Raw genomic sequence first — 26,012 nt, forward strand, 5'->3', positions numbered from 1 at the left:
GTCCCATATGAGAACTGAGAGACAGTGGGTTTATATCATATCTCATTCCCTCCCATTGTAGAAAAACTAGAAGATGACTCACGGTCACTGCCCCACCCCAGTAAATAAATACCCTTCATCTTGAGGATTATGTGTTTCATTTTTGTTTTTTAGAAAATGTGTATATTTGTTACCTTTTAAGTGTCATTGAAGGTCAAAATAAAATACGTAAAAAGCCATTATTTTAACTTTATTTTATTTTATATAGTTATATAATTACTGTATGTTTATATTGTGGAGTTATATATTACATATTGGTATATTATATAATTTTGCTTGCTATTGTCTAAATACTTAATATATTTTTGTAGCATATGAATCATGCTTACATACTACTTTGTGATTTAAAAAATGTTTGGAAACTGTTCTTGTTGCCCATGGTTGGCTCTGGTGTTTCATTTACTGTATTTAGGTTAATTTGATTTCCTTTAACATGTCTTATGGACATTGCCTATACAAATGCTGAAAAGTTTTTTTCTTCAGTTCCCTTAAATGAGTTTATAACTGTTGACTTACTTATTAATGTCATGTTTTAAAATTGTCTTTCCTTGGAAAGGCAGTATGCAAATTATATACCATATTTAGATTGAAGGTTTTTTCTTACGGTAAAATTTTTTTGATTCTCTGTTGATTTGGCCAGGACATACATATAAAATGCTAAAAAGCATTTTGACAGAAAGTAGACGGATGGAAGACTAACAACAACATTTGCATCAAGGAATTAGGTGAATGGAAGATTTAAGAATCCACATAAATTGACCATATCAATTCAATAAATTGAGAAGGGAGTAAGACTTAATTGTTATAACTTTACAGAAAATTATTTGCTTATTTTGGTGAAACCAATTGTTTCATGTATGTGTAGATAAATTCATAATATATGGGATTTTTACCTTAACATGAAATTCTACGTTTTAAAGGTTTCTCTTTTAATATATAGATGTGTTTCTTATTGCAGAATGTTTCATTTCACTGTTTTGTAGTATAGCTTCTAATTAAATCATATAAGAATGTATATGGGAATTTCATGGGAAAAATATTTACAAGTAGTATCCTTTTGATCAATAAGAAAAAAACTGTTGAGTAGATACTATCCTTATTCCCGTTTTACACAAAAGGAAACTTAGGGACACGGGGTAAGTAACTTGCGCAAGGTCATGTGGAAATAAGTGGTGGAACCAGGAGTCAGACTTCTCCACCAATCTGTCTGACTCTTAAGTTTATGCTCTTAATGACATAGTCACATCCTCTAAGATAGTAATTCTTAGAGCCCAGTCAACAGGCCTCTGGGAATCCCTGAAACCATTTCAAGGGTTACGAGGTCAAAACTATTTTCATAATATTATCAAAACATTATTGGCTTTTTTATTGTATAGACCTTTGAACTGATAATACGGAAAAACAATGGTGGCTAAAGCTGCTACTTCCTTAGTCAAGGCATTGGCATCATACTATGCTAATAGTAATCATATTCTTCACTGGCATGCACTCGCAGGTAAGAAAAAAAGCCAGTTTCACTTAAGAATGTCCTTGATGAAGTGTTAAAAGTGATTAAGTTTATTAAATCTTGACCTTTGAATTACATCTTTTTAATGTTTTGTAAGACTAAATGGAACTACACATAAAGCACTTACGCTGTATACCAAAGTGCCACGGTTGTCTCAAGAAAAAGCATTTGTGTCATTGAGTTGTGAGCTGAACTAGCCAGTTGTTTCATAGAACATGAGTTTTACTTGAAACGATGACTGACAGACAAATTATGATTTTGTAGACCTGAGTATTTAGCAGACAGTATAAACCTGTCACTTCAAGGAAAAGAATTGACAGTATTTTTTTGCCAGTAAAATTTAGGCAACATTTTCTAAGAGAAAATTAGAATTTTAGGAGTTTGATTCTGCTGCTTAACAGCTGCCCAGTAATTAAAGACTTTTCAGATGAGATGGGTGATGATATAAATGAATGTGATATTTTAAAATAGTATAATGAAATGTGTTATCACTTGGAAGATCTGTGTAACTCAGGGAACCAGTGTTTTTCAAATGACCAATGCACAGTGTTGCAAAATCTCTTCAAAGCAGAAGATGGATTTTCATGTTAAAATGTATGGAAAGTTTCAGATTCCATATTATAAATAACTTTCAGGAAATTACCACCTGTGAAGTTTTGATGTAGTATCAAAGAAAACTATCTTCAGTTATTTGGAAAGATTATTAAAATAAATTTCCCATTTGCCACTACTTATCTGGGAATAAGTATGAAGCTCGGCTTTTAAATATTTTAAGTTAAACAGTATATGGCAACAGATTGAATTCAGAGCAGATATGAAAATCTTCTATTAAGCCAGAGCTTAAAGAGATTTTAAAAAATGTAAAATAGTGCTATTCTTCTCACTAATTATTTGTTTTAGAAATATAGTAAATCTTCATTAAAATGTTAGCTATTTTTCTGTAAAATTGATTTATTGATAATTTTAAATGAATTAATACATATCAGTTTCTCAGTTTTTATTTCTAATATGGTAAATATTAATATATTTAACCCATGTAAACAAAATGTTCTTTAGGGTCCTTTTTTTAAAAAAAAAGAGTGTAAAAGAGTCTTAAGGACAAAAAGTTTAGGAGCTGCTGCTCTAGAAAAAACATATTTAGAAAGTACCGTACAGGGCTTCCCTGGTGGCGCAGTGGTTAAGAATCTGCCTGCCAATGCAGGGGACACGGGTTCGAGCCCTAGTTTGGGAGGATCCCACATGCGGCGGAGCGGCTGGGTCCATGCACCACAACTACTGAGCCTGCGCCCTAGAGCCCGCGCGCCTAGGACCCGTGCTCCGCAGCAAGAGAAGCCACCTCAGTGAAAAGCCCGTGCACCGCAGCAAGGGGTAGCCTCTGCTTCCCTCAACTAGAGAAAAGCCCGAGTGCAGCAATGGAGACCCACTGCAGCCAAAAATAAAATAAATAAATTAAAAAAAAAAAAAACCATTCACTTAAAAAAAAAAAAAAAAAAGTACCGTACATGTTAGGACAGAGAAATTGAAATTGCATGTTGTTGAAAGTGCATTAAGTGGTCTACACTTGGTAGAGAAAGAAGCAGTTTCTTTGGTGTCCGTTGTTAGCTCTTAATCAGATATCAAATATATTCATTTGAATTGAGTGTCTTTCTCAAATCATTTATAATTGAGACACTTATTTGTATAACATTGCTAGTGTTTACTGAGGTTAACGTGATACTAATGTGATCATTTACTTGAGAATTGTAGACCTTTATAAGCTATGTTCAAATTGTAGACCTTTATAAGCTATAGAGATACGATAAATGTTATTAGTTGACTACCTACTTAATTGCCTAATGTATTCCTTTTTAAGTGAACTCTTAATGGAGTCCATGGACTTAATTTACTGCTGAGAATTTGGTAGATATGTTGTTTCCTGGGACCCGTGGACTGTCTTATTTATGTAGTCAGGGGTAAATGTTGAATGCAGTTCTATTCCAAGGCCTAATTATAGGGTTTGGTGAATAGATACTAAAGTTGAAAATATCTAAATGTATGTTTTTCTGAATCTCTCTCTGCAGGATGACGTAGCTTTGCCAAAGACTTAGAAGCTAAGCAGAAAATGAGCTTAACATCCTGGTTTTTGGTGAGCAGTGGAGGCACTCGCCACAGGCTGCCACGAGAAATGATTTTTGTTGGAAGAGATGACTGTGAGCTCATGTTGCAGGTAATTGCATCTGCCTTCTGTATGTGTCTACTCAAAACCTGGAACTGACATGAAATATTTTTCTACTCCTTTGGAGAGCAACTCTACTTAACATTTGAACTTTCCAGCTCTCCCTCTTTAAGCTCTAGCTACTAGTTTAATAAATTTTCTCCCCCTTGTATCGTTTAAAAATAAGTTGTAAGTCTTGGAGATTATGTTTTGAAAAATGAGAGCTTTGAGTAGAGAAGTTTGTTTTTAAGAAGTAAGAAGTTTCACATTATACACTTTTAAAATAAGACTTGTAAATAATTCATAAATTTAGCATAGCATGAAGTAAAATGAATTTTAATCATGGGTACTTAATTGATACTGGAATTAATCTTTTTCTTTTAGAGGTTTTCATTATGATATCTTCCAGTAGTTTGAGCATACAGATTGTTGGCATTTACTGAATTATGTACAAAGGAGTTACTTTTAAAAGATAATTTTAAGATTTTTTTTAAATTAATTTATTCATTTTTAAATTTATTTATTTATTTTATTTATTTTTGGCTGTGTTGGGTTTTCATTGCTGCGCGCGGGCTTTCTCTAGTTGCGGTGAGTGGGGGCTGCTCTTTGTTGCGGTGCACAGGCTTCTCATTGCGGTAGCTTCTCTTGTTGCGGAGTATGGGCTCTAGGCGCAGGGACTTCAGTAGTTGTGGCTCGCAGGCTCTAGAGCGCAGGCTCAGTAGTTGTGGCACACAGGCTTAGTTGCTCCGCGGCATGTGGGGTCTTCCCGGACTAGGACTTGAACCCCTGTCCCCTGCGTTGGCAGGCGGATTCTTAACCCCTGCACCACCAGGGAAGCCCTTTTAAGATGTTTTTGAGCAAAGTAATTAGAAAAATGCATCCCCAGGTTTTTGAGATTTAGTTACTTTAATAGGTCCTGACAATCTAGAATAGAATCTTACCCCCTTGCCCTCCCCCCTTTTGTTGGTTAAAAACTGTAAACAAGTACTTAGAATAGAGAGATTTGTTCTGTTAGCCCAGTGTTTCTCAACTGGGGTGATCCTGTCTCCCCCCACCTCCCCCAAAAGATATTTGGAAGTATTTGGAGACATTTTGATGTTCTTTTTTTTTAAGAAACAGTTTATTTATTTATTTATTTATTTAGGCTGCCCCAGGTGTTAGTTGCGGCACATGGGATCTTCGTTGCGGCATGCAGGATCTTTAGTTGCAGCATCCAGACTTCTTAGTTGCAGGATCTTTAGTTGCGCCGTGCAGGATCTTTAGTTGCACTGGAATCTAGTTCCCTGTCCAGGGATTGAACCTGGGCCCCCTGCATTGGGAGCGCAGAGTCTTACCCACTGGACAACCAGGGAAGTCCCCATTTTGATTGTTGTGCATGGTAGAGGGTTGGAGGTGGTTGCTACTGACATCAGTAGGCAAAGGTCAAGAGACCGGGGGGGTTGCAAACATCCTACAGTATATAACATACTTCTTCATACCCCCTATACCGCCCCCGCCAAACACACCCAACAAAGAATTATTTGGCCAAAAATATCAATAGTGCTGAGACTGAGAAACCCTACATTGTCCCCAGAAAAGTCAGATTTGCATATGTTTACGTACGTTTTTACTTTAAAAGTAAAGAACGTATTTTATAGTTTTGAGACAGTAAAAGTAAAGCCACTGTATAGCTGTATGAGTATATGAGTTACATGTATAATGAAACCTTAATTAAAGAAATTCAGTGAGAGAAATAGAATAGTACAGAGATTTTTTGGGCTCCTCAGTGAGATGGAGTAGTGAGACTAGCAACTGAGAAGAAGGCAGTAATGATTCTGTTTGGATATAGGCCCCTTGTAACTGAAACATATCTTAGGTTCAAACTGGGGGGAACTCATTCATTAGAGACTGGAAGAGGTACTTTCTATGTGGCATTTGTATCAACCAGCAGAGCAGTATCTTAGGAAATGTGGGAATGGCTGTTTAGGAACTTGCAGAATAAATCTTTTCTTACATGGAGATAAGATTAAGAGACATGACTGGTCAGGTGTCCGTGTCCTGGATTATGTGTAACGAATGTAAGTTGTCTGACAATTTGTGAGGTGGAGGGAGGAAGCTGAGAGTCCAAGGAGACGAAGATGGGTTCCAATTCACAGGACACACCATCGGAGAGGAAAGAGCTACACAGAGAAAGAACTCTGTGGAGGATTACCCTTGAGTATGCAGTTGAGTACTGATCAGCACACATAAGTGAAGAAACTACCCAAGGGCAGAGGAAAGAAACCCACTCAAATTAGAGTTAACAGTACCTGGCACTAACAGGGTCAGGAATGGTGCCTGTTGCTAACAGCCAGACTGGAAAACCTCACAATTCACAGGGCATTGGCCTCTACCCCTTAGTAGTGGGGAAATAATTAACCCTAGTCTGAGTTCTACTCTTATCTCAATCTTAAAAACAATACCCAAAAGGGTCACACTGTTTTTAAGTAACTTAGCTGTGTCCCAGTCCAAAGTTCAAGAATATTTATAGGAATACAGAAGTACAAAGGTAAAATTCCCAGTGTTTGTTAGCCAATAAAAAATTATCAGGCCTGTAAAGAAGCAGGAAAATGTGACCCATAATGAAGATTGATAAAAGATTTTTTTGTTTCTGAAGAGTTTGGCAAAGTTTGGCAAAATTTAAAAATGGCAAAACAATCTTGTAAAAGAAGAATAAAGTTGCACAACTCACACGTCTTAACTTCAAAATTTATTACAAAGCTAGCAATACTGGAATAAGGGTAGACATACAGACAAATGGAACAGAATGAAGAGTTCAGAAGGAAACCCATATATCTATGGCTGTTATGGTTTGAATTGTGTCCCCCCCCAAAAGATGTATCAAAGTCCTAATATCCCATACTTGTGAATGTGATCTTATTAGGAAGTAGGATCTTTGAGGATGTGATCAAGTTAAGATGAAGTCATTAGGGTGGACCTTAAGCCAATATAACTTGGTGTCATAAGATGAGGAGAAAACAGACACAGAGAGAAGACAGCCATGTAAAGATAGAAGCAGAGATTAAGAGTTATGCTACCAGAAGCTAAGGAAACCTGGGGCTACCAGAAACTGGAAGAGGCAAGGAAGGATTCTTCCCTGGAAGTTTTGGAGGAAACATCGCCCTGCCAACTCCTTGATTCTGGACTTCGTGAATCCAGAACTTTGAGAGAATAAACTTGGACTGTTTTAAGCCACTCAATTTATGGTACTTTGTTATGGCAGCCCAAGGAAACTGCTACAGTAGGTTTTTGAGAAGGGTGCCAAGTCCATTCAGTAAAGGAAAGAATGGTCTTTCCAACAGATAAAGCTAGGACAACCAGATTTCTACATGTAAAAGAATGAATTTAGACCCCTACCTTACAACATATATAAAAATTAACTCAAAATGGATCAGTGACCTGAATCTAAGAGCTAAAGCCATAAAACTCTTAGAAGAAATCATAGGGATAAATCATCATGACCTTGGATTTGGCAGTGGATTCTTAGATATGATACCAATAGCACAAGCAACAAAAGAAAAAGTAGGTAAATTGGACTTCATCAAAATTAAAAACTTGTGCATCTAAGGATACTATCAAGAGAGGAAAAAGACAACTCACAGAATTGGAGAAAATATTTGCAAAACCATACATATCTTATAATATCCAGAGTATATAAAGAACTCCTACAACTCAACAACAAATACACAAACAACCCCCTTAAAAAATGGTCAAAAAACCTGAGTAGACATTTCTCCAAAGGAGATATAAAAATGGCTAATAAGCACATGAAAGTCACTCAACATCATTTGTCATTAAGAAACGCAGATCAGAACCGCAATGAAATACTGCTTCATATCTACTGGGATGGCAATAATGTTAAAAAGAAACAAAGAAGAAGAAGATAAGTGTTGGGAAAGATGTGGAGAAATTGAAATTCTTGTACTTTGCTGGTGGGAATGTGTAAAATGGGGTAGCCGCTGTGGAAAACAATTTAGGGGTTCCTCAAAAAGCTAAACAGAATTATCATATGACCCAGCAATTCCACTAGTAGGCTATACCCAGAATAATTGAAAGCTAGGATTCAAACAGATACTTGTATTTAAGTCAGTGTTCATTGTAGTGTTATTCACAGTAGCCAAAGGTGACAACATCCCAAGTGTCCAGCAACAGATGAAGGGATAAACAAAATGCAGTATATATCAATACATATAATGGATTATTATTCAGCTACAAAAAGAAACGAAGTTTGAATACATGCTGCAACAGAAATGAACCTTGAAAACATTATGCTAAATGAAATAAGCCAGAAACAATGACAAATATTGTATGATTCTACTTACATGAACTATCTAAAACAAGCAAATTCGTAGAGATATAAAGTAGATTAGTGGTTACCAGTGGCTGGAGGAAGGAGGGTTGAAGAGTTATTGCTTTACAGTTACAGTTTCTGTTTGGAGTGATGAAAAAATTTTGGAAAGGGGTATGGTTTGGGGTGTTAAATTTTGGAATCGGATATTGTGAAACGGTGATGATTACACAACATTGTAAATTTAATTAATGCCACTGAATCGTACAATGAAAATGGTTTAAATGACAAATATTATGTTATATATATTTTACCACAGTGAAAAATCTAGAAGAAAATCAATGGCAATAGAACTTGAAAATATCTTTGAATCGATTCAGGTATCATAAATAAAATAATGCCTTTACAACAGAAATTTAAAGAAAATCAATAATTTTTAAAGCGCAAAAACCAATATTTCCACTATAAGAAGTCAAAAATTAACATAACATTTTTATTTAAAGTTCATCAAAGTGTCTGATGTGGGCATCTATTCTACTTATGACTATTTTTAAATTTATGCTTTATTTTAAAAATAAAATATAAAGTTGGTGAAACTCCATGATCAGGCAAGAAAAAAACCAGTTTTGACCTGTTCCTCAGACCCCACCTCTAAAGATACTTCTTCCTTTTATCTGATAGGAGCATACTCCTTTTAGCACTAACCTAGACACAGTGTATTCTCTGAAAAAGTTCCATGATTTGATCGCCATGATGGTTACCTGGTAGTCAGAATCAGTGCTACAAATTAATGGAACTCTTCTTAGTACAGAAAGACACATCTTTTGTATGGAAGTAAGAACAAGTATTTGCAAATTGTATTTAGTTTTTAAATGGTTTAGTTGAGGAGCTTCAAGATGGCGAAAGAGTAAGACGTGGAGATCACCTTCCTCCCCACAAATACACATCAGAAATACATCTACATGTGGAACAACTCCTACAGAACACCTACTGAACGCTGGCAGAAGACCTCAGACCTCCCAAAAGGCAAGAAACTCCCCCACGTACCTGGGTAGGGCTAAAGAAAAAAGAAAACAGAGAGACAAAAGAATAGGGATGGGACCTGCACCAGTGGGAGGGAGCTGCCAAAGAGGAAAGGTTTCCACACACTAGGAAGCCCCTTCACGGGCGGAGACTGCGGGTGGCGGAGGGGGGAAGCTTCAGAGTCACGGAAGAGAGCGCAGCAACAGAGGGCAAAGCAGAGAGATTCCCGCACGGAGGATCAGTGCCGACCAGCACTCACCAGCCCTAGAGGCTTGTCTGCTCACCCGTCGGGACAGGTGGGGGCTGGGAGCTGAGGCTCGGGCTTCGGTTGGATCCCAGGGAGAGGACTGGGGTTGGCTGTGTGAACACAGCCTGAAGAGGGCTAGTGCACCACGGCTAGCCAGGAGGGAGTCCAGGAAAAAGTCTGGAGCTGCCGAAGAGGCAAGAGACTTTTTCATGCCTCTTTGTTTCCTGGTGCGTGAGGAGAAGGGATTAAGAGCGCTGCTTAAAGGAGCTCCAAAAACGGGCATGAGCTGCAGCTATCAGTGTGGACCCCAGAGACGGGCATGAGACACTAAGGCTGCTGCTGCCACCACCAAGAAGCCTGTGTGCAAGCACAGGTCACTATTCACACCTCCCCTCCCGGGAGCCTGTGCAGCCCGCCACTGCCAGGGTCCCGTGATCCAGGGACAACTTACCCGGGAGAACGCACGGCGCGCCTCAGGCTGGTGCAACGTCACGCTGGCTTCTGCCGCCGCAGGCTCGCCCCGCATCCGTACCCCTCCCTACACCCGGCCTGAGTGAGCCAGGGCCCCCGAATCAGCTGCTCCTTTAACCCCGTCCTGTCTGAGCGAAGAACATACGCCCTCAGGTGACCTACACGCAGAGGCGGGGCCAAATCTAAAGCTGAAGCCCAGGAGCTGTGCGAACAAAGAAGAGAAAGGGAAATCTCTCCCAGCTGCATCAGGAGCAGCAGATTAAATCTCCACAATCAACTTGATGTACCCTGCATCTGTGGAATACCTGAATAGACAACAGATCATCCCAAATTGAGGAGGTGGACTTTGGGAGCAATTTTTTTTTCCTTTTTTCTCTTTTTGTAACTGTGTATGTGTATGCATCTATGTGTGATTTTGTCTGTATAGGTTTGCTTTTACCATTTGTCCTAGGGTTCTGTCTGTCTTTTTTTAGTATAGTTTTTAGCGCTTGTCATTGGTGGATTTGTTTTTTGGTTTGGTTGCTCTCTTCTTTCTTTCCTTCTTTTTTTTTTTATTACTTTAAAAAAATTTTTTTAATAATTATGTTTTATTTTAATAATTTTTCAATTTAACTTAATTTAATTTTATCTTCTTCTTTCTTTCTATTTTTTCTCCCTTTTATTCTGAGCTGTGTGGATGAAAAGCTCTTGGTGCTCCACCCAGGTGTCAGGGCTGTGCCTCTGAGGTGGGAGAGCCAAGTTCAGGACATTGGTCCACAAGAGACCTCCCAGCTCCAGGTAATGTCAAATGGCGAAAATCTCCCAGAGATCTCCATCTCAACACCAAGACCCAGCTCCACTCAACGACCAGTAAGCTCCAGTGCTGAACACCCTATACCAAACAACTAGCAAGACAGGAACACAACCTCACCTATTAGCAAGAGGCTGCCTAAAATCATAATAAGGCCACAGACACACCAAAACACACCACCAGACGTGGACCTGCCCACCAGAAAGGCAAGATCCAGCCTAATCCACCAGAACACAGGCCCTAGTCTCCTCCCCCAGGAGGCATACACAGCCCACTGAAATAACTGTAGCCACTGGGGGCAGACACCAAACACAACGGGAACTATGATCCTGCAGCCTACGAAAAGGAGACCCCAAATACAGTAAGGTAAGCAAAATGAGAGACAGCAGATGAAGGAGCAAGGTAAAAACCCACCAGACCTAACAAATGAAGAGGAAATAGGCAGTCTACCTGAAAAAGAATTCAGAATAATGATAGTAAAGATGATCCAAAATCTTGGAAATAAAATGGAGAAAATACAAGAAATGTTTTAACAAGGACCTAGAAGAACTAAAGAGCAAACAAACAGTTTTGAACCACACAATAAATGAAATTAAAAATTCTCTAAAAGGGATCAATAGCAGAATAACTGAGGCAAAAGAACGGATAAGTGACCTGGAAGATAAAATAGTGGAAATAACTAATGCAGAGCAGAATAAAGAAAAAAGAATGAAAAGAACTGAGGGCACTCTCAGAGACCTCTGGGACAACATTAAATGCACCAACATTCGAATTATAGGGGTCCCAGAAGAAGAAGAGAAAAAGAAAGGGACTCAGAAAATATTTGAAGAGATTCTAGTTGAAACCTTCCCTAATACGGGAAAAGAAAGAGTTAATCAAGTCCAGAAAGCACAGAGAGTCCCATACAGGATAAATCCAAGGAGAAACATGCCAAGACACATATTAATCAAACCATCAAAAATTAAATACAAAGAAAAAATATTAAAAGCAGCAAGGGAAAAACAACAAATAACACACAAGGGAATCCCCATAACGTTAACAGCTGATCTTTCAGCAGAAACTCTGCAAGCCACAAGGGAGTGGCAGGACATATTTGGGAAAAACCTACAACCAAGATTACTCTACCCAGCTAGGATCTCATTCAGATTCGCCAGAGAAATTAAAACCTTTATACACACGCAAAAGCTAAGAGAATTCAGCACCACCAAACCAGTTTTACAACAAATCCTAAAGAAACTTCTCTAGGCAGGAAACACAGGAGAAGGAAAAGACCTACAATAACAAACCCAGAACAATTAAGAAAATGGTAATAGGAACATATATATCGATAATTACCTTAAATGTAAATGGATTAAATGCTCCCACCAAAAGACATAGACTGGCTGAATGGATACAAAAACAAGACCCGTATATATGCTGTCTACAAGAGACCCACTTCAGACCTAGGGACACATACAGACTGAAAGTAAGGGGATGGAAAAAGATATTCCATACAAATGGAAATCAAAAGAAAGCTGGTGTAGCAATTCTCATGTCACACACAATCGACTTTAAAATAAAGACTGTTACGAGAGACACTAGAAGGACACTACCTAATATCAAGGGATCGATCCAAGAAGAAGATATAACAATTGTAAATATTTATGCACCCAACATAGGAGCACCTGAATACATAAGGCAAATACTAACAGCCATAAAAGGGGAAATCGACAGTAGCACAGTCATAGTAGGGAACTTTAACACCCCACTTTCACCAATGGACAGATCATCCAAAATGAAAATAAACAAGGAAACCCAAGCTTTAAATGATATATTAAACAAGATGAACTTAATTGATATTTATAGGACATTCCATCCAAAAACAACAGAATACATTTTCTTCTGAAGTGCTCATGGAACATTTTCCACGATCGATCATACCGTGAGTCACAAATCAAGCCTTGGTAAATTTAAGAGAATTGAAATCATATCAAGTATCTTTTCTGACTACAACGCTATGAGACTAGATATCAGTTACAGGAAAAAATCTGTAAAAAATAAAAACACATGGAGGCTAAACAATATGTTACTAAATAACCAAGAGATCACTGAAGAAATCAAAGAGGAAATCAAAAAATACCTAGAAACAAATGACATTGAAAACACGACGACCCAAAACCTATGGGATGCAGCAAAAGCAGTTCTAAGAGGGAAGTTTATAGCAATACAATCCTACCTTAAGAAGCAAGAAACATCTCAAATAACCAACCTAACCTTACACCTAAAGCAATTACAGAAAGAAGAACAAAAAAACCCCAATGTTAGCAGAAGGAAAGAAATCATAAAGATCAGATCAGAAATAAATGAAACAAAAATGAAGGAAACAATAGCAAAGATCAATAAAGCTAAAAGCTGGTGCTTTGGGAAGATAAACAAAATTGATAAACCATTAGCCAGACTCATTAAGAGAAAAAAGGAAAAGACTCATATCAATAGAATTAGACATGAAAAAGGAGAAGTAACAACTGACATAGCAGAAATACAAAGGATCATGAGAGCTAACTACAAGCAACTATATGCCAATAAAATGGACAACCTGGAAGAAATGGACAAATTCTTAGAAATGCACAACCTTCGGAGACTGAACCAGGAAGAAATAGAAAATATGAACAGATCAATCACAAGCACTGAAATTGAAACTGTGATTAAAAATCTTCCAACAAACGAAAGCCCAGGACCAGATGGCTTCACAGGCGAATTCTATCAAACATTTAGAGAAGAGCTAACACCTATCCTTCTCAAACTCTTCCAAAATATAGTAGAGGGTGGAACACTCCCAAACTCATTCTATGAGGCCACATCACCCTGATACCAAAACCAGACAAAGATGTCACAAAGAAAGAAAACTACAGGCCAATATCATTGATGAACATAGATGCAAAAATCCTTAACAAAATAGTAGCAAACAGAATCCAACAGCACATTAAAAGGATCATACACCATGATCAAGTGGGGTTTATCCCAGGAATGCAAGGATTCTTCAATATACACAAATCAATCAATGTGTTACATCATATTAATAAATTGAAGGAGAAAAACCATATGATCATCTCAATAGATGCAGAGAAAGCTTTTGACAGAATTCAACACCCATGTATGATAAAAACCCTCCAGAAAGTAGGCATAGAGGGAACTTACCTCAACATAATAAAGGCTATATATGACAATCCCACAGCCACCATCATCCTCAATGGTGAAAAACGGAAACCATTTCCACTAAGATCAGGAACATTACAAGATTGCCCACTCTTACCAGTATTATTCAACATAGTTTTGGAAGTTTTAGCCACAGCAATCAGAGAAGAAAAAGAAATAAAAGGAATCCAAATTGGAAAAAAAGAAGTAAAGCTATCACTGTTTGCAGATGACATGATAGTATACATAGAGAATCCTAAAGATGCTATCAGAAAACTACTAGAGCTAATCAATGAATTTGGTAAAGTTGCAGGATACCAAATTAATGCACAGAAATCTCTTGCATTCCTATACACTAATGATGAAAAATCTGAAAGTGAAGTTAAGAAAACAGTCACATTTACCATTGCAACAAAAAGAATAAAATATCTAGGAATAATCCTACCTAAGGAGACAAAAGACCTGTATGCAGAAAATTATAAGACACTGATGAAAGAAATTAAAGATGATACAAACAGATTGAGAGATATACCATATTCTTGGATTGGAGGAATCAACATTGTGAAAATGACTCTACTACCCAAAGCAATCTACAGATTCAGTGCAATCCCTATCAAACTACCAATGGCATTTTTCACAGAACCAGACAAAAAATTTCACAATTTGTATGGAAACACAAAAGACCCCAAATAGCCAAAGCAATCTTGAGAAAGAAAAACGGAGCTGGAGGAATCAGGCTCCCTGACTTCAGACTATACTACAAAGCTACAGTAATCAAGACAGTGTGGTATGGCACAAAAACAGAAATAACAGATCAATGGACCAGGATAGAAAGCCCAGAGATAAACCCACACACATATGGTCACCTTATCTTTGATAAAGGAGGCAAGAATATACAGTGGAGAAAAGACAGCCTCTTCAATAAGTGGTGCTGGGAAAACTGTACAGCTCCATGTAAAAGAATGAGATTAGAACACTCCCTAACACCATACACAAAAATAAACTCAAAATGTATTAAAGACCTAAATGTAAGGCCAGACACTATCAAACTGTTAGAGGAAAACATAGGCAGAACACTCTATGACATAAATCACAGCAAGATCCTTTTTGACCCAGCTCCTAGAGAAATGGAAATTAAAAAGAAAAATAAACAAATGGGACCTAATGAAACGTAAAAGCTTTTGCACAGCTAAGGAAGACATAAACAAGACGAAAAGACAACCCTCAGAATGGGAGAAAATATTTGCAAATGAAGCAACTGACAAAGCATTATCTCCAAAATATACAAGCAGCTCACACAGCTCCATATCAAAGAAACAAACAACCCAATCCAAAAACGGGCAGAAGACCAAAATAGACACTTCTCCAAAGAAGATATATAGATTGCCAACAAGCACATGAAGGAATGCTCAAAATCATTAATCATTAGAGAACTTGAAATCAAAACTACAATGAGGTATCACCTCACACTGGTCAGAATGGCCATCATCAAAAAATCTACAAACAATAAATGCTGGAGAGGGTGTGGAGAAAAGGGAACCCTCTTGCCATGTTGTTGGGAATGTCAATTGACACAGCCACTATGGAGAACAGTATGGAGGTTCCTTAAAAAACTAAAATTAGAACTACCATATGACCCAGCAATCCCACTACTGGGCATATACCCTGAGAAAACCATCATTCAAAAAGAGTCATGTACCACAATGTTCATTGCAGCTCTATTTGCAATAGCCAGGACATGGAAGCAAGCTAAGTGTCCATCAACAGATGAATGGATAAGGAAGATGTGGCACAAATATACAATGGAATATTACTCAGTCATAAAAAGAAACGAAATGGAGTTATTTGTAGTGAGGTGGATGGACCTAGAGTCTGTCATACAGAGTGAAGTAAGTCAGAGAAAAACAAATACTGTATGCTAACACATATACATGGAATCTAAAAAAAAAAAATGGTCATGAAGAACCTAGGGGCAAGATGGGAATAAAGACACAGACCTACTAGAGAATGGACTTGAGGATACAGCGAGGGGGAAGGGTAAGGTGGTACAAAGTGAGAGAGTGGCATGGACATATATACACTACCAAATGCAAAAGAGATAGCTAGTGGGAAGCAGCCGTATAACACAGGGAGATCAGCTCGGTGCTTTGTGACCACCTAGAGGGGTGGGATAGGGAGTGTGGGAGGGCGGGAGACGCAAGAGGGAAGAGATATGGGGATATGTGTATATGTATAGCTGATTCACTTTGTTATAAAGCAGAAATTAACACACCACTGTAAAGCAATTATACTCCAATAAAGATGTTGAAAAAAAAAGGCAAAGCCTTATAAAGTAAAATAAAATAAATAAATGGTGTAGTCTTTCATAGAATATTAGTAAAATAAATGGATTAGTTAAAACTTACTGTTCTTTTTATGTTATTTCTGAAAAGTGAACTAAGCTCACGTATGGAGAAGTGGAGACTTACAAGTATATAAATATTAGTGAAATATATTTGTTTTGAAAACTTGGAGCTCTAGAGTTGATGAAGTTATGATTTCATTTTAAGGCGTTATGTAGATGAAATGGTTCTACATTGGTTAGATCAGTTGCTGTGATAATTAAAATGGTTAGAAATACAAATAATTACTGTTTGTTTGCTTTTTAATGAGTAAATAAAAGATCTTTTAAATTTTGTTAACCTAATTTAGCATTTATGGTTTAAAACCCTTTATTTTTAACATACAGGAAACAACTGGTTAGTTGTTAGGTTTTAGAATCTCTGCCTCTGAATAATTTTCAGTAGTTTCTTACCTGTAAAGATTTCAACTATAAATAGATTTACCAGCGTTGTAAACATACTTTGATGATAATGTAGCTTAAAACCCACTGCAAAACGGAAACAAATGATCCATGAGGTCATATGCTCTGTTTGATTACAATTACATTTTTTTGTTAATTATGACCAAAAAAATGTTTTGAATTTTTTGTTGCTGTTATTTCATCTCATTCCAAAAAAGGTAGTCTAAAGAATGTGGTCATTGAGAAGAAAATGTGCTTGGATATTAAGGAGTAGGCGATTAAACACGGGATTCTGGAATTTGAGTTTTGTTTCTGCCACTTACGTTGGAAGGCTTTAGCAAATTAATGAACTTGCTCTGCTTGTTTGTCTTGCTATAGAAAGATGATTATGCGATGCTATGTTCCATAAGACATATTATGTAATATAAATCTTAGAGAGCCGTGAATGAAAGGTATAATGTATAATTATTGGGTAAAGATTATACTGTCTTTGTTTTGAGTGACACACAATATTACTACTATTAAAAGTACCATGCAGTTGAATAATACTTTCTCTTGTTCTCAGTGTTCATTTATGTTGGTTCAGTTGTTCCTCAAGAATTTCTTAAAGATATAATTACCTCCATTCTACAGATGATAAAATTAAGATTCAGAAATACTTAGTCACTGTGTTTTATTACAATATATTGGATTCCTCTATATACAAGTTGAGTTGCATTTTGAAAAAAGTTCATATCTAAATTCTAATTTTATCTTCATAAATTTTTTTAATTGTACCAAGTGCATGAATTTTACTCGATTTGCAGAATCATCATCATACTAATTAAATAGTTTTCCTAATGCATAATAGAAAATATAATAAAATTATATTTGACTCACTGTTTTAGTATTTTAATTTTTGTATGATGTATTAACGACAGAATGCGTTTTGAAGATCACAGGTTAGTAATTTTCATCTATCCTTTGGAGCACATAGCAAAGGATAAATCACTGTTTATTATTATGATTGTAAAAACGCAACTGGACTTTTAAAGAGTCTTTCAGCTACACTATCTTTAAAAAATTTTTTTTTAATTATTTATTTATTTTTGGCTGTGTTAGGTCTTCGTTGCTGTGCGCGGGCATTCTCTAGTTGCGGCGAGCAGGGGCTACTCTTTGTTGCGGTGTGTGGGCTCCTCATTGCGGTGGCTTCTCTTGTTGCACAGGACTGGCTCTAGGCGCGCGGGCTTCTGTAGTTGTGGCTCGTGGGCTCAGTAGTTGTGGCTCACGGGCTCTAGAGCGCAGACTCAGTAGTTGTGGCACACGGGCTTAGTTGCTCTGAGGCATGTGGGATCTTCCCGGACCAGGACTCGAACCTGTGTCCCCTGCATTGGCAGGTAGATTCTTAACCATTGCGCCACCAGGGAAGCCCCCCTTTTAAAATTTTTAAATGATGAGACATACAGTGGCAATCTTTCTCTTTTTAGTTTTTTCTTAACATATGTATCCATGTATCTGTGTCTTTTTCTCTCATATTTTTAGTAGGAAAGAGAAGTAACAGCCATTTCATATCCAAAGCATGTATGACACATATCAGGTAACCATTTGTACCATTTCATATGTTAGTTTTTAGTTAGAAATTAGGCAGTGTGAGTCTTTGCTGCTTTATTGTTGTGCCCAGCCTGAAATTGTTTTTTATGTTTTGATTTTATTTGATGGCAGACTTTTTCTTCTTTGTTTGTTGCAGGAAAGGAAGTATTTCTTTCTAAAAAAAGTATTATTGCTTCATTTTGTTACTCTTATTTTCCAAAATTTTCTGGTTTTATAATCATCTGAGAGCCACAATTTTTTGTTTGTTTGTTTTGGTTTGGTTCTGTTGTTTTAAGCCACCTGGTTTGTAGGCTTCTTAAAATTTGGTCTGAACTTTGTAACTTCAATACTTTTGCTATTTTATACATAAGAAAACTTTTCTACCTCCATTCTTTATGAAATGAGATTGGCCAAATAGCATGGATTTTCTTTCCATCAAACCTTTTTAAACATATACTATGTGTAGGCTGAGGTATCAATGTGTATACAGATAGGGTCTCTCTGTCTTTTAAGACTTAGAGTCTAGTAGAAGGATATGTGTATGTAAATAAGTGGGTATAAACAGTATGATACAGGACAGTGATGGGAGTTGGTATGGGGTACAGAAAAAAGAGATTGGTCATTTCTGCCTGCAAGGAAATGTGGGAATGTGAAATCTGGAAAGACTTCTGGAGGAGATTGCTTTAGCTGAATTATCTTAAAAGATGAATAAATGGTTTCTGGAAGGTTAGAGTGTGGTTGAGTGCGTGGTACTGAAGATAGCATGGCATTCAGTGTCTATTTAGGTAAATTAAAATAGTTCCTTGTAGTTTGTATATAAGATGTGAAGGCAAACGTTTTGAGAGATTAATACTTGGGCATTAGAAGAGGCCAGATCTTGGAAGGCCTTGTGTACTATATTAAAGACTTGGTGTATCTTACCTTAGCCAGTAAGAGGATTGAGGAGTTTTTAAGCAGAGCAATATTTCCTTTTCAGATGCTTTGCATGCATTTAATCCTCACAAAAAAAATCTGTGAGCTAGGTATACCTTTTTGTAGAATGATTATACAAAGATTAGTAATTTTACCAAGGTCTCACAACTGGCAAGTGGCTGGACCAGTTCTTTTTGACTCCAACACCTGTGCTTTAAACTACTATTCTATATTACTGCTCAGGATTAGAGATTGGAATTGGTATAAGCAGTTAGATGATTATAATAATCTAGGAAGAGACGGTTAAGTTGTAAGGAAGAGAGTATCATTTAAAATGAAGAACAGAAGACAGAACAGGAGAGAGATTGAAAATAGAAGGCTGTGCTTTCTAGTTATATATAATGAACGAGGGAGAGAAAAAGAATGTAAGACCTAGCCTTTCTGGCATGGAAATAGATGAAGTAGCGGTTCAGGAGGTGTACTTTTGGGGAACAAGATAATGAGTTTGAGGTTCCTGAGGGATACCCAGATTGAGATATTAAACAGAAAACTGGAAATAAATATATGAAGCTGAGCAGAGTAGTCCATGAAGAAGGTAGAGATTTGGGGATTAGCAGCATAAAGGGAACAGTTGAAGCCAGGGGGGAATCTAGGTTATATAGAGAAGGAAGTAAAGTCAGAGTTATAGGATGTGGTTGCTTGGGAGAAAAGGAAGGGGTCAGAATATTAGATGTCTTGCGGTTGTCAAAGGACTTAGGTAATATACTAGTAAATTATTGTAAATAATTGAGAAAACTGGAAGAATAGGAGAATGTAGTCACAGAGAAATACTACGGCTTAGATTCCATAGGTGGAATCAATTTCGCATGATAAAGTTTAGCAATGGGAGTGGTATGACAAGATATGGTAAGGATTTTGGTTGTGGGAGTAGAGAAGGCTAGATTTTTATATGGGTTATCTACAGAGACATTTAAAATCAACCATGAAGAAGTAGGAATTTGAATTTACCAATACCCCAAAATTTAAGTCAAAAAGTTAGAATGACTGCAAATGATTGCAGCAACCTGGGAGGTGAGTGTGAGTGTGTGTGTGTGTGTGTGTGTAAATATATAGTGTGTATGTATATTTATTTATACTTATATTTATATATAGGTGGATAACAAGAACTTCAGAAAAGTAAAAAGTTTTTTTCATCGGAGGGGGAAAGTAATGGTCTAGAAGCCACAATAGTAGACTGGACGACTGCAGTTCAGACTGCATCTCTGAACTCAACAGAATATTGGATTTAGGAGGATATCATCCACTTTAAAGGAATGTCGTGGAAATAGTGTTCTCAGGGGGAAAGCCAGATTTTAAAGGAAGGAAGTAGGAGATAACCCTAAGAGCTTGAGAATGAAGAGGCGTTTCATGTAAGGAGGATTCTCAAGAGTGTAGTGTAAAAGCCTTGGGAAGAGGGTCTTTGTAGAAAGTAAAACTTATGAGGGAAGAGGCATAGGCTCTTGTGGGGGAAAGGACTATAAGGGGATAGTGACTAGAGAGTCTTGCATTCTTTTTTTTTTTTTTTTTTTAATAAATTTATTTTATTTATTTTTTTTGGCTGCTTTGGGTCTTTGTTGCTGTGCATGGGCTTTCTCTAGTTGCTGTGAGCAGGGGATACTCTTTGTTGCGGTGCGTGGGCCTCTCATTGTGGTGGCTTCTCTTGTTGTGGAGCACGGGCTCTAGGCACGCAGGCTTCAGTAGTTGTGGCACACGGGCTCAGCAGTTGTGGCTCATGGGCTCTAGAGCGCAGGCTCAGTAGTTGTGGTGCATGGGCTTCATTGCTTCACGGCATGTGGGATCTTCCCGGATCAGGGCTCGAACCCGTGTTCCCTGCATTGGCAGGCGGATTCTTAACTACTGCGCCACCAGGGAAGTCCCACCATTAGGGACTTTTTTTTTTTTTAAATTTTTTTTTAAATTTATTTATTTATTTATTTTGGCTGTGTTGGGTCTTCGTTTCTGTGCGAGGGCCCTCTCTAGTTGTGGCGAGCGGGGGCCACTCTTCATTGCGGTGCACGGGCCTCTCACTGTCGCGGCCTCTCTTGTTGCGGAGCACAGGCTCCAGACGCGCAGGCTCAGTAGTTGTGGCTCACGGGCCTAGTCGCTCTGCGGCATGTGGGATCTTCCCAGACCGGGGCTCGAACCCGTGTCCCCTGCATTGGCAGGCAGATTCTCAACCACTGCACCACCAGGGAAGCCCGAGTCTTGCATTCTTACCAAAGGCATAAGGTGGAACAAATAAGAGATCTGGTCAAAATTGACTATCTTTTGATTTAAACCTGGACCAGATAAGGTTTTTCCATTAGTATTAGAAATTTGATGAAGTTAGCTGTCTTTGTCAGGGTTTAAATTGTATGTTTCTGAGAGATTATTAAATTTTTATTGAAAAGCTCAAATGGGTTGTGAAAATTAAGTTGCAATGCACTTTCTCCTAGCTCAGTTTAATCTAGAGGAAGTGTGAATTTATCTGGAAATGAAAATGGTTTAATGCTTGTGTGGTTAGATGAGAATAACAAATCTTTTTTATTCCCTCAGTTTTTCTTGACCACTTACTTGACATATTATATTCTATAATCTTGGTTTCCTGCTTAGTTTCTGTGATGGGTACAGAAACACACTGATACCTTGAATACATTTGATAAATAAGAACAGGCATTTTTATTTGCTTTCATTGGCTGTTATTTTTTGAAGAGTTACACAAATGCAGTGACTTGCCCTGTGATTTCTAAACTGATGATATCCCTTGCCTTGAGTTCATAAGACTAGTCTTCTCAAAAAGTTATTAAGGTCTTTATTAAACAAAGAAAAAAGATGCTTTTTCTGGTTCCATATAACATGCCCACTCCTTCACTCCTCAATCTCCAAAGCTGTAGTGGCATCTCAGTGAACTCTCATTTTCTTAAGTGTGCTCTACGTTTAGTAGTAGGTTTTCTTGTATTATCTACCCCCATAAACGATTTGAGGGCAGGGTGCATGTCAGATTCAGAATATTCCAGGTTTCTATCAAGTTGTAAACTTAGGGAATTGGCCGCTTCAAATTATTTCCTCCTCAGTTTTTTCTCCATATCTCTGAGCCATGTAGACTTCCCTCAAAAGCTGCCATTCCCTGACTTTATGAGCAGCCATTTGATTTTTTTTCTCCATATCTAACAGTAAATTTTCACTTTCCTTTCTGATTTCTTTTCCTCAAGTCTCATTTAGATTTTTTCCCCTTGAATTTCATCACACTCTCTTCTAAGAACTTCTGCCCTTTCTCTGTATTCTCTTGCTCACAGAGAGATTATTTATGGTAGTCTAGTCACTATTTATTTAGAGGTTGCATATACTTGAACTCTCACTTGCCTTACAACATGTAGAGATGTTTTTTCTTCCTTAGACTAATTCAACTTGATAAATCCACAGTTAGGAGAAATTATTTTTGTAATCGTGCTTCATTTGCTTCTTATCACCCTAATAACTGAATTTAGTATTTCATTAATTTAAACAGAGTGACAGTTTAAACATGACAATAAAAACCAAAACAAAGTTTAAGTAACTTACTTAAGTTTAAGTAACTTTTAGGTGTTTTGCAGCAGTCTAATTTGCCATAATAGATGGTTTTTCAGGCAAGCTGTAGAGAAGTGGGGGTAATAGTACTATTCATGAAGTTACTGTGAATTCTGAGATTTGCAGTTTGTCCTAAAGAAATTGAGATTGCAGAAAAAACAAAACAACCCCCCCCCCCCACAGATCAACCTTTAAGAAGAATAAAAGTGTATGTATGATAAATCTTTAGATTTTGTTGGAAGATTGCTTTAGGTCACATATTGTTTCTTCCTAATGTCAGTTATTTTAATACAGAGTTTTGTGTGCTGAAAAGAAAGACCAAAACTTTTTCAATATAGAATTTAAGCGAATTGGGTAACGGACTTTTTAATTTTTGTAATATTTATTTGGAAAGGATTATTTCAACTAGGATTTATATCTTTATTATTATTTTATTAGTTGCTGACCTTTCCCATTTTTCGAATGTGGCTAGGAGTAAGGCTGTGTTTACTGTTTGTTATAGCTACAAGTATCAGAGGTTAATATTTCCTATAGTGTCCTTGGTTTTTTCTCCCCTGTTGTCTTTGAGTTTCCGTAGAGGCTCCTTCTTATATAGTGCTTTACAGTTTTTTCTATTGTATTGAAACTTCCATTGTAATGGTAATAATAATAGTTATTTATAAATCCCTGTTGATATGATGGTAAGGTTTGGGAGGAGGGGAAGCATGCTGAAGTACTATTAGTTCTCAGTCTTTGACCTTCACAAGTACATCTCAGCTTTTTTTTGTTCACCTCCTTAGGTGAGACAGGAAGGCTAGATGAGGCTGGAGTTGGGTATTTCCATCCTCCCATGTCAGTTAGGCTCTGGTAAAACCCACACTGGTTGATTTGCGTGAGCTCTGGAAAAGTAGTTTTCCTTGAGGACAGGCTGTTGCTGAGGAGAGCATAATGGGTGTATTTCAAAATGACTACTTTCCCTCTCACCATGCCAGAAGCATGAGAAGATTTTTCTCCAATCCTCACCCTGAGATCCTTGTGGGGCTTCTGGAGGTAAAACTCACGAAAAAATGATGTTCCCGCCAAGGCTGTGCCCCCAGGAGTTCTTGCTTTCAAGCTAGTTGACATTCAAGTTTCCAGCAATTAATCATTTAACCTTTAAGCTTTCCTACCAGTTGGAGACTGCAGCAGTAGTTTCAACTGCTCCCAGTGAGCTCTAATTCTCTGTATTCGCCTGTCTCTCCAGATTTCAGAGTGGCAGTTGACCTTATGACCTCAATTTTCTGATGAAACTAAGACAAGTTTTTGATTTTCAGTTTAACTTTTTTCTTGTTATGAGGATAGGAACGATGACTTCCAAGCTCCTTACATGCTGGGCTGGAAACTGAAAATTATATCTCCTCCCCATTTTGGATGCTTCCTTTGCTTTTAGTATACCAAGGTTCACATAGTAACCCAGTAATAAATGGTTCTTGAGTTCACGTTCAGTGGTTCTCAGACTATTTCTTCCTGTGACTGTAGTGATATTTCCTTTGGATACAAATTTCCAAAGGCTTGTAGTTCATCTCTGAGCTACTTTCATCTGCAGATAACTCACTAAGCTCTGGAGAAAGAGAGTGTGTGTGTACTTTAAAAGAGACTTAAAAGCAATTTTCAAAAATCAGTTTGCCATTCTAATTCCTTTTTTTGACTTTCTCTTTCTCTCTTAGACCTCTCCCATGAGTTTTAGAACCCATGTTTTAAGCGAGGATAATTTTATTCAGGAACATATCACATTGTGTCCCTTAATCTTTGGTATTGAAAGATGTAAATCCTATATGGTAATTTTTCTTACAGTGAGGTATATAAAACATAAAATTATAATTCACATGATTTCCATATAAGAATTTCAAATTATAAAAAAAAATTATTGTCGTTCAATACATTCAACAAAGTCAACTGAATTAAATTCTCTCAAAAGTAGAACGTGTGACTTTGGTAGAAAAGAATGTCTTAAAATTTTGGCTGCTTTCCTCTTTGGGAAGTGATGCCAAATTTCTGTTAAATAGTAACAGTTTAAATCTTATTGAATCTACTTTTACTTTGGTATTTCCCTATATTTATCTGCTATCCTATTAACATAAAGTATTTAGACAAAAATCTTTGTTTTTGTTATTTATTCTAGCATTTTCTTGTGTTTACTAACTTAAAGAATTTTCTTTCAGTCTCGTAGTGTGGATAAGCAACATGCTGTAATCAATTACGATGCCTCTACTGATGAACATTTGGTGAAAGATTTGGGCAGCCTGAATGGGGTAAGTTAAGAGTTTGCTTTTTGTCTTATTTGAATTTTGTGTTTAATATTGTAAGAAAACAAATATAACACAAAATCCTGTTTGTGTTATATTCCCTTTTCTTTAGTTTGCACTTACTTTTAAATGCTTACTAGGTACATAGCACTTTGAGGACCATACGGTAGAATATGCATGTAGCCCATGTTCCCAAGAAATGATGTTGGTAGTAAATACTTAACAGGAATTCAGATGGTTGTTGGTTGTTATTATCCAGTGGTTAAAAAAAGACTTCTTTAAGGAGGTTAAGATGAAAGCTTGCCCTTACTGAATGGCTTGAATTTATATGTGATAAAGCAGTGGAAAGTCATGACAGTAAGAATGCAAAAAAGCACTCTTGGGAGTCAGAGAAGTGTGGGTTAACTTTGGGAAAAAAAAAGATGCAAACGTGGTTTGGTACCAGATGGTTGGAGGATCTTCTATACTAGAGTAAAAAGTGAAACACATCCATTTACCTTAACAAATGTGGTATATGATCTAAATACTAGTGTTTATTATTGCTTCTTTAGTTTCCTACATTGAAGATTTTTGTGTTATTGCAGTGAATTTTTTCCTAATTCTTCATTTGATCTTTCTACATTGGCAGAATGTAAGTAGCTGCAGAATAAGAGAATGCTAAAGTATTGAATAATTTATCTTATTTTTTCTCAATTTTCTCATGGCTCTGCTAACATAAGCAAATATAATTTTGTTCAGATCTGTGCTGTTGAATTTCTTAAAATGACTTTAACAGAAATTAAATGTATCCAAACTTCTTCTAACTGCTGCTTCTTTTCAAAATATACATTAAACATTATATGGAAAAACATCTGCAGAAATTTGGCAAATATGGTAAAACTTTTTTTTTCTTGTCCTGAATTGGCCTGCTACTGAAGGACTTTTATGTTTATTCACTGAGATACTTTTTTTGTAGGCATGTTTTTATGTTAGTTTTATTCACACCTTTATTTGTTTCTCATGACACATAAAACTAAGTCTTAATCCTCATGTTTGAACTGAAATACCTCACATTTGGCATCACCCACTTTTCCAGATTCATGATCCATCATCACATTTTCCTTGCCATACCTCCAAAACAGTAGTTTTCCTACTATACTGTCTCCTTCT

At 37.0% G+C, this 26,012-nt stretch overlaps 1 protein-coding gene and 1 long non-coding RNA gene across 26 annotated transcripts in view; one reads left to right on the forward strand and one right to left on the reverse strand.

Annotated features, from left to right (window-relative positions):
* The window catches only part of CEP170 (centrosomal protein 170), a 144,357-nt gene that overhangs the window by 31,136 nt on the left and 87,209 nt on the right, over positions 1–26,012 (forward strand). For 14 of the 25 annotated variants that reach the window (XM_082469971.1, XM_082469960.1, XM_082469962.1 and 11 more), the window contains 3 exons: positions 3,607–3,752; positions 10,456–10,564; positions 24,780–24,869. In XM_082469971.1, the coding sequence (XP_082326097.1) occupies positions 3,730–3,752; positions 10,456–10,564; positions 24,780–24,869 (222 nt within the window). In that variant the 5' untranslated portion in view covers positions 3,607–3,729. The remainder of the gene's footprint in view (positions 1–3,606; positions 3,753–10,455; positions 10,565–24,779; positions 24,870–26,012) is intronic. The other 11 variants (XM_082469981.1, XM_082469980.1, XM_082469979.1 and 8 more) reach the window with 1 other exon arrangement.
* The window catches only part of LOC309665210, a 402,660-nt gene continuing 397,208 nt past the window's right edge, over positions 20,561–26,012 (reverse strand). Inside the window, exon 2 of the long non-coding RNA XR_014266271.1 lies at positions 20,561–21,054. This is a non-coding gene — a long non-coding RNA (uncharacterized lncRNA). The remainder of the gene's footprint in view (positions 21,055–26,012) is intronic.

Source organism: Balaenoptera physalus (genome assembly GCF_965194825.1).
Source record: "Balaenoptera physalus genome assembly, chromosome: 1".
In the NCBI taxonomy this organism is placed as follows: Eukaryota; Metazoa; Chordata; class Mammalia; order Artiodactyla; family Balaenopteridae; genus Balaenoptera; species Balaenoptera physalus.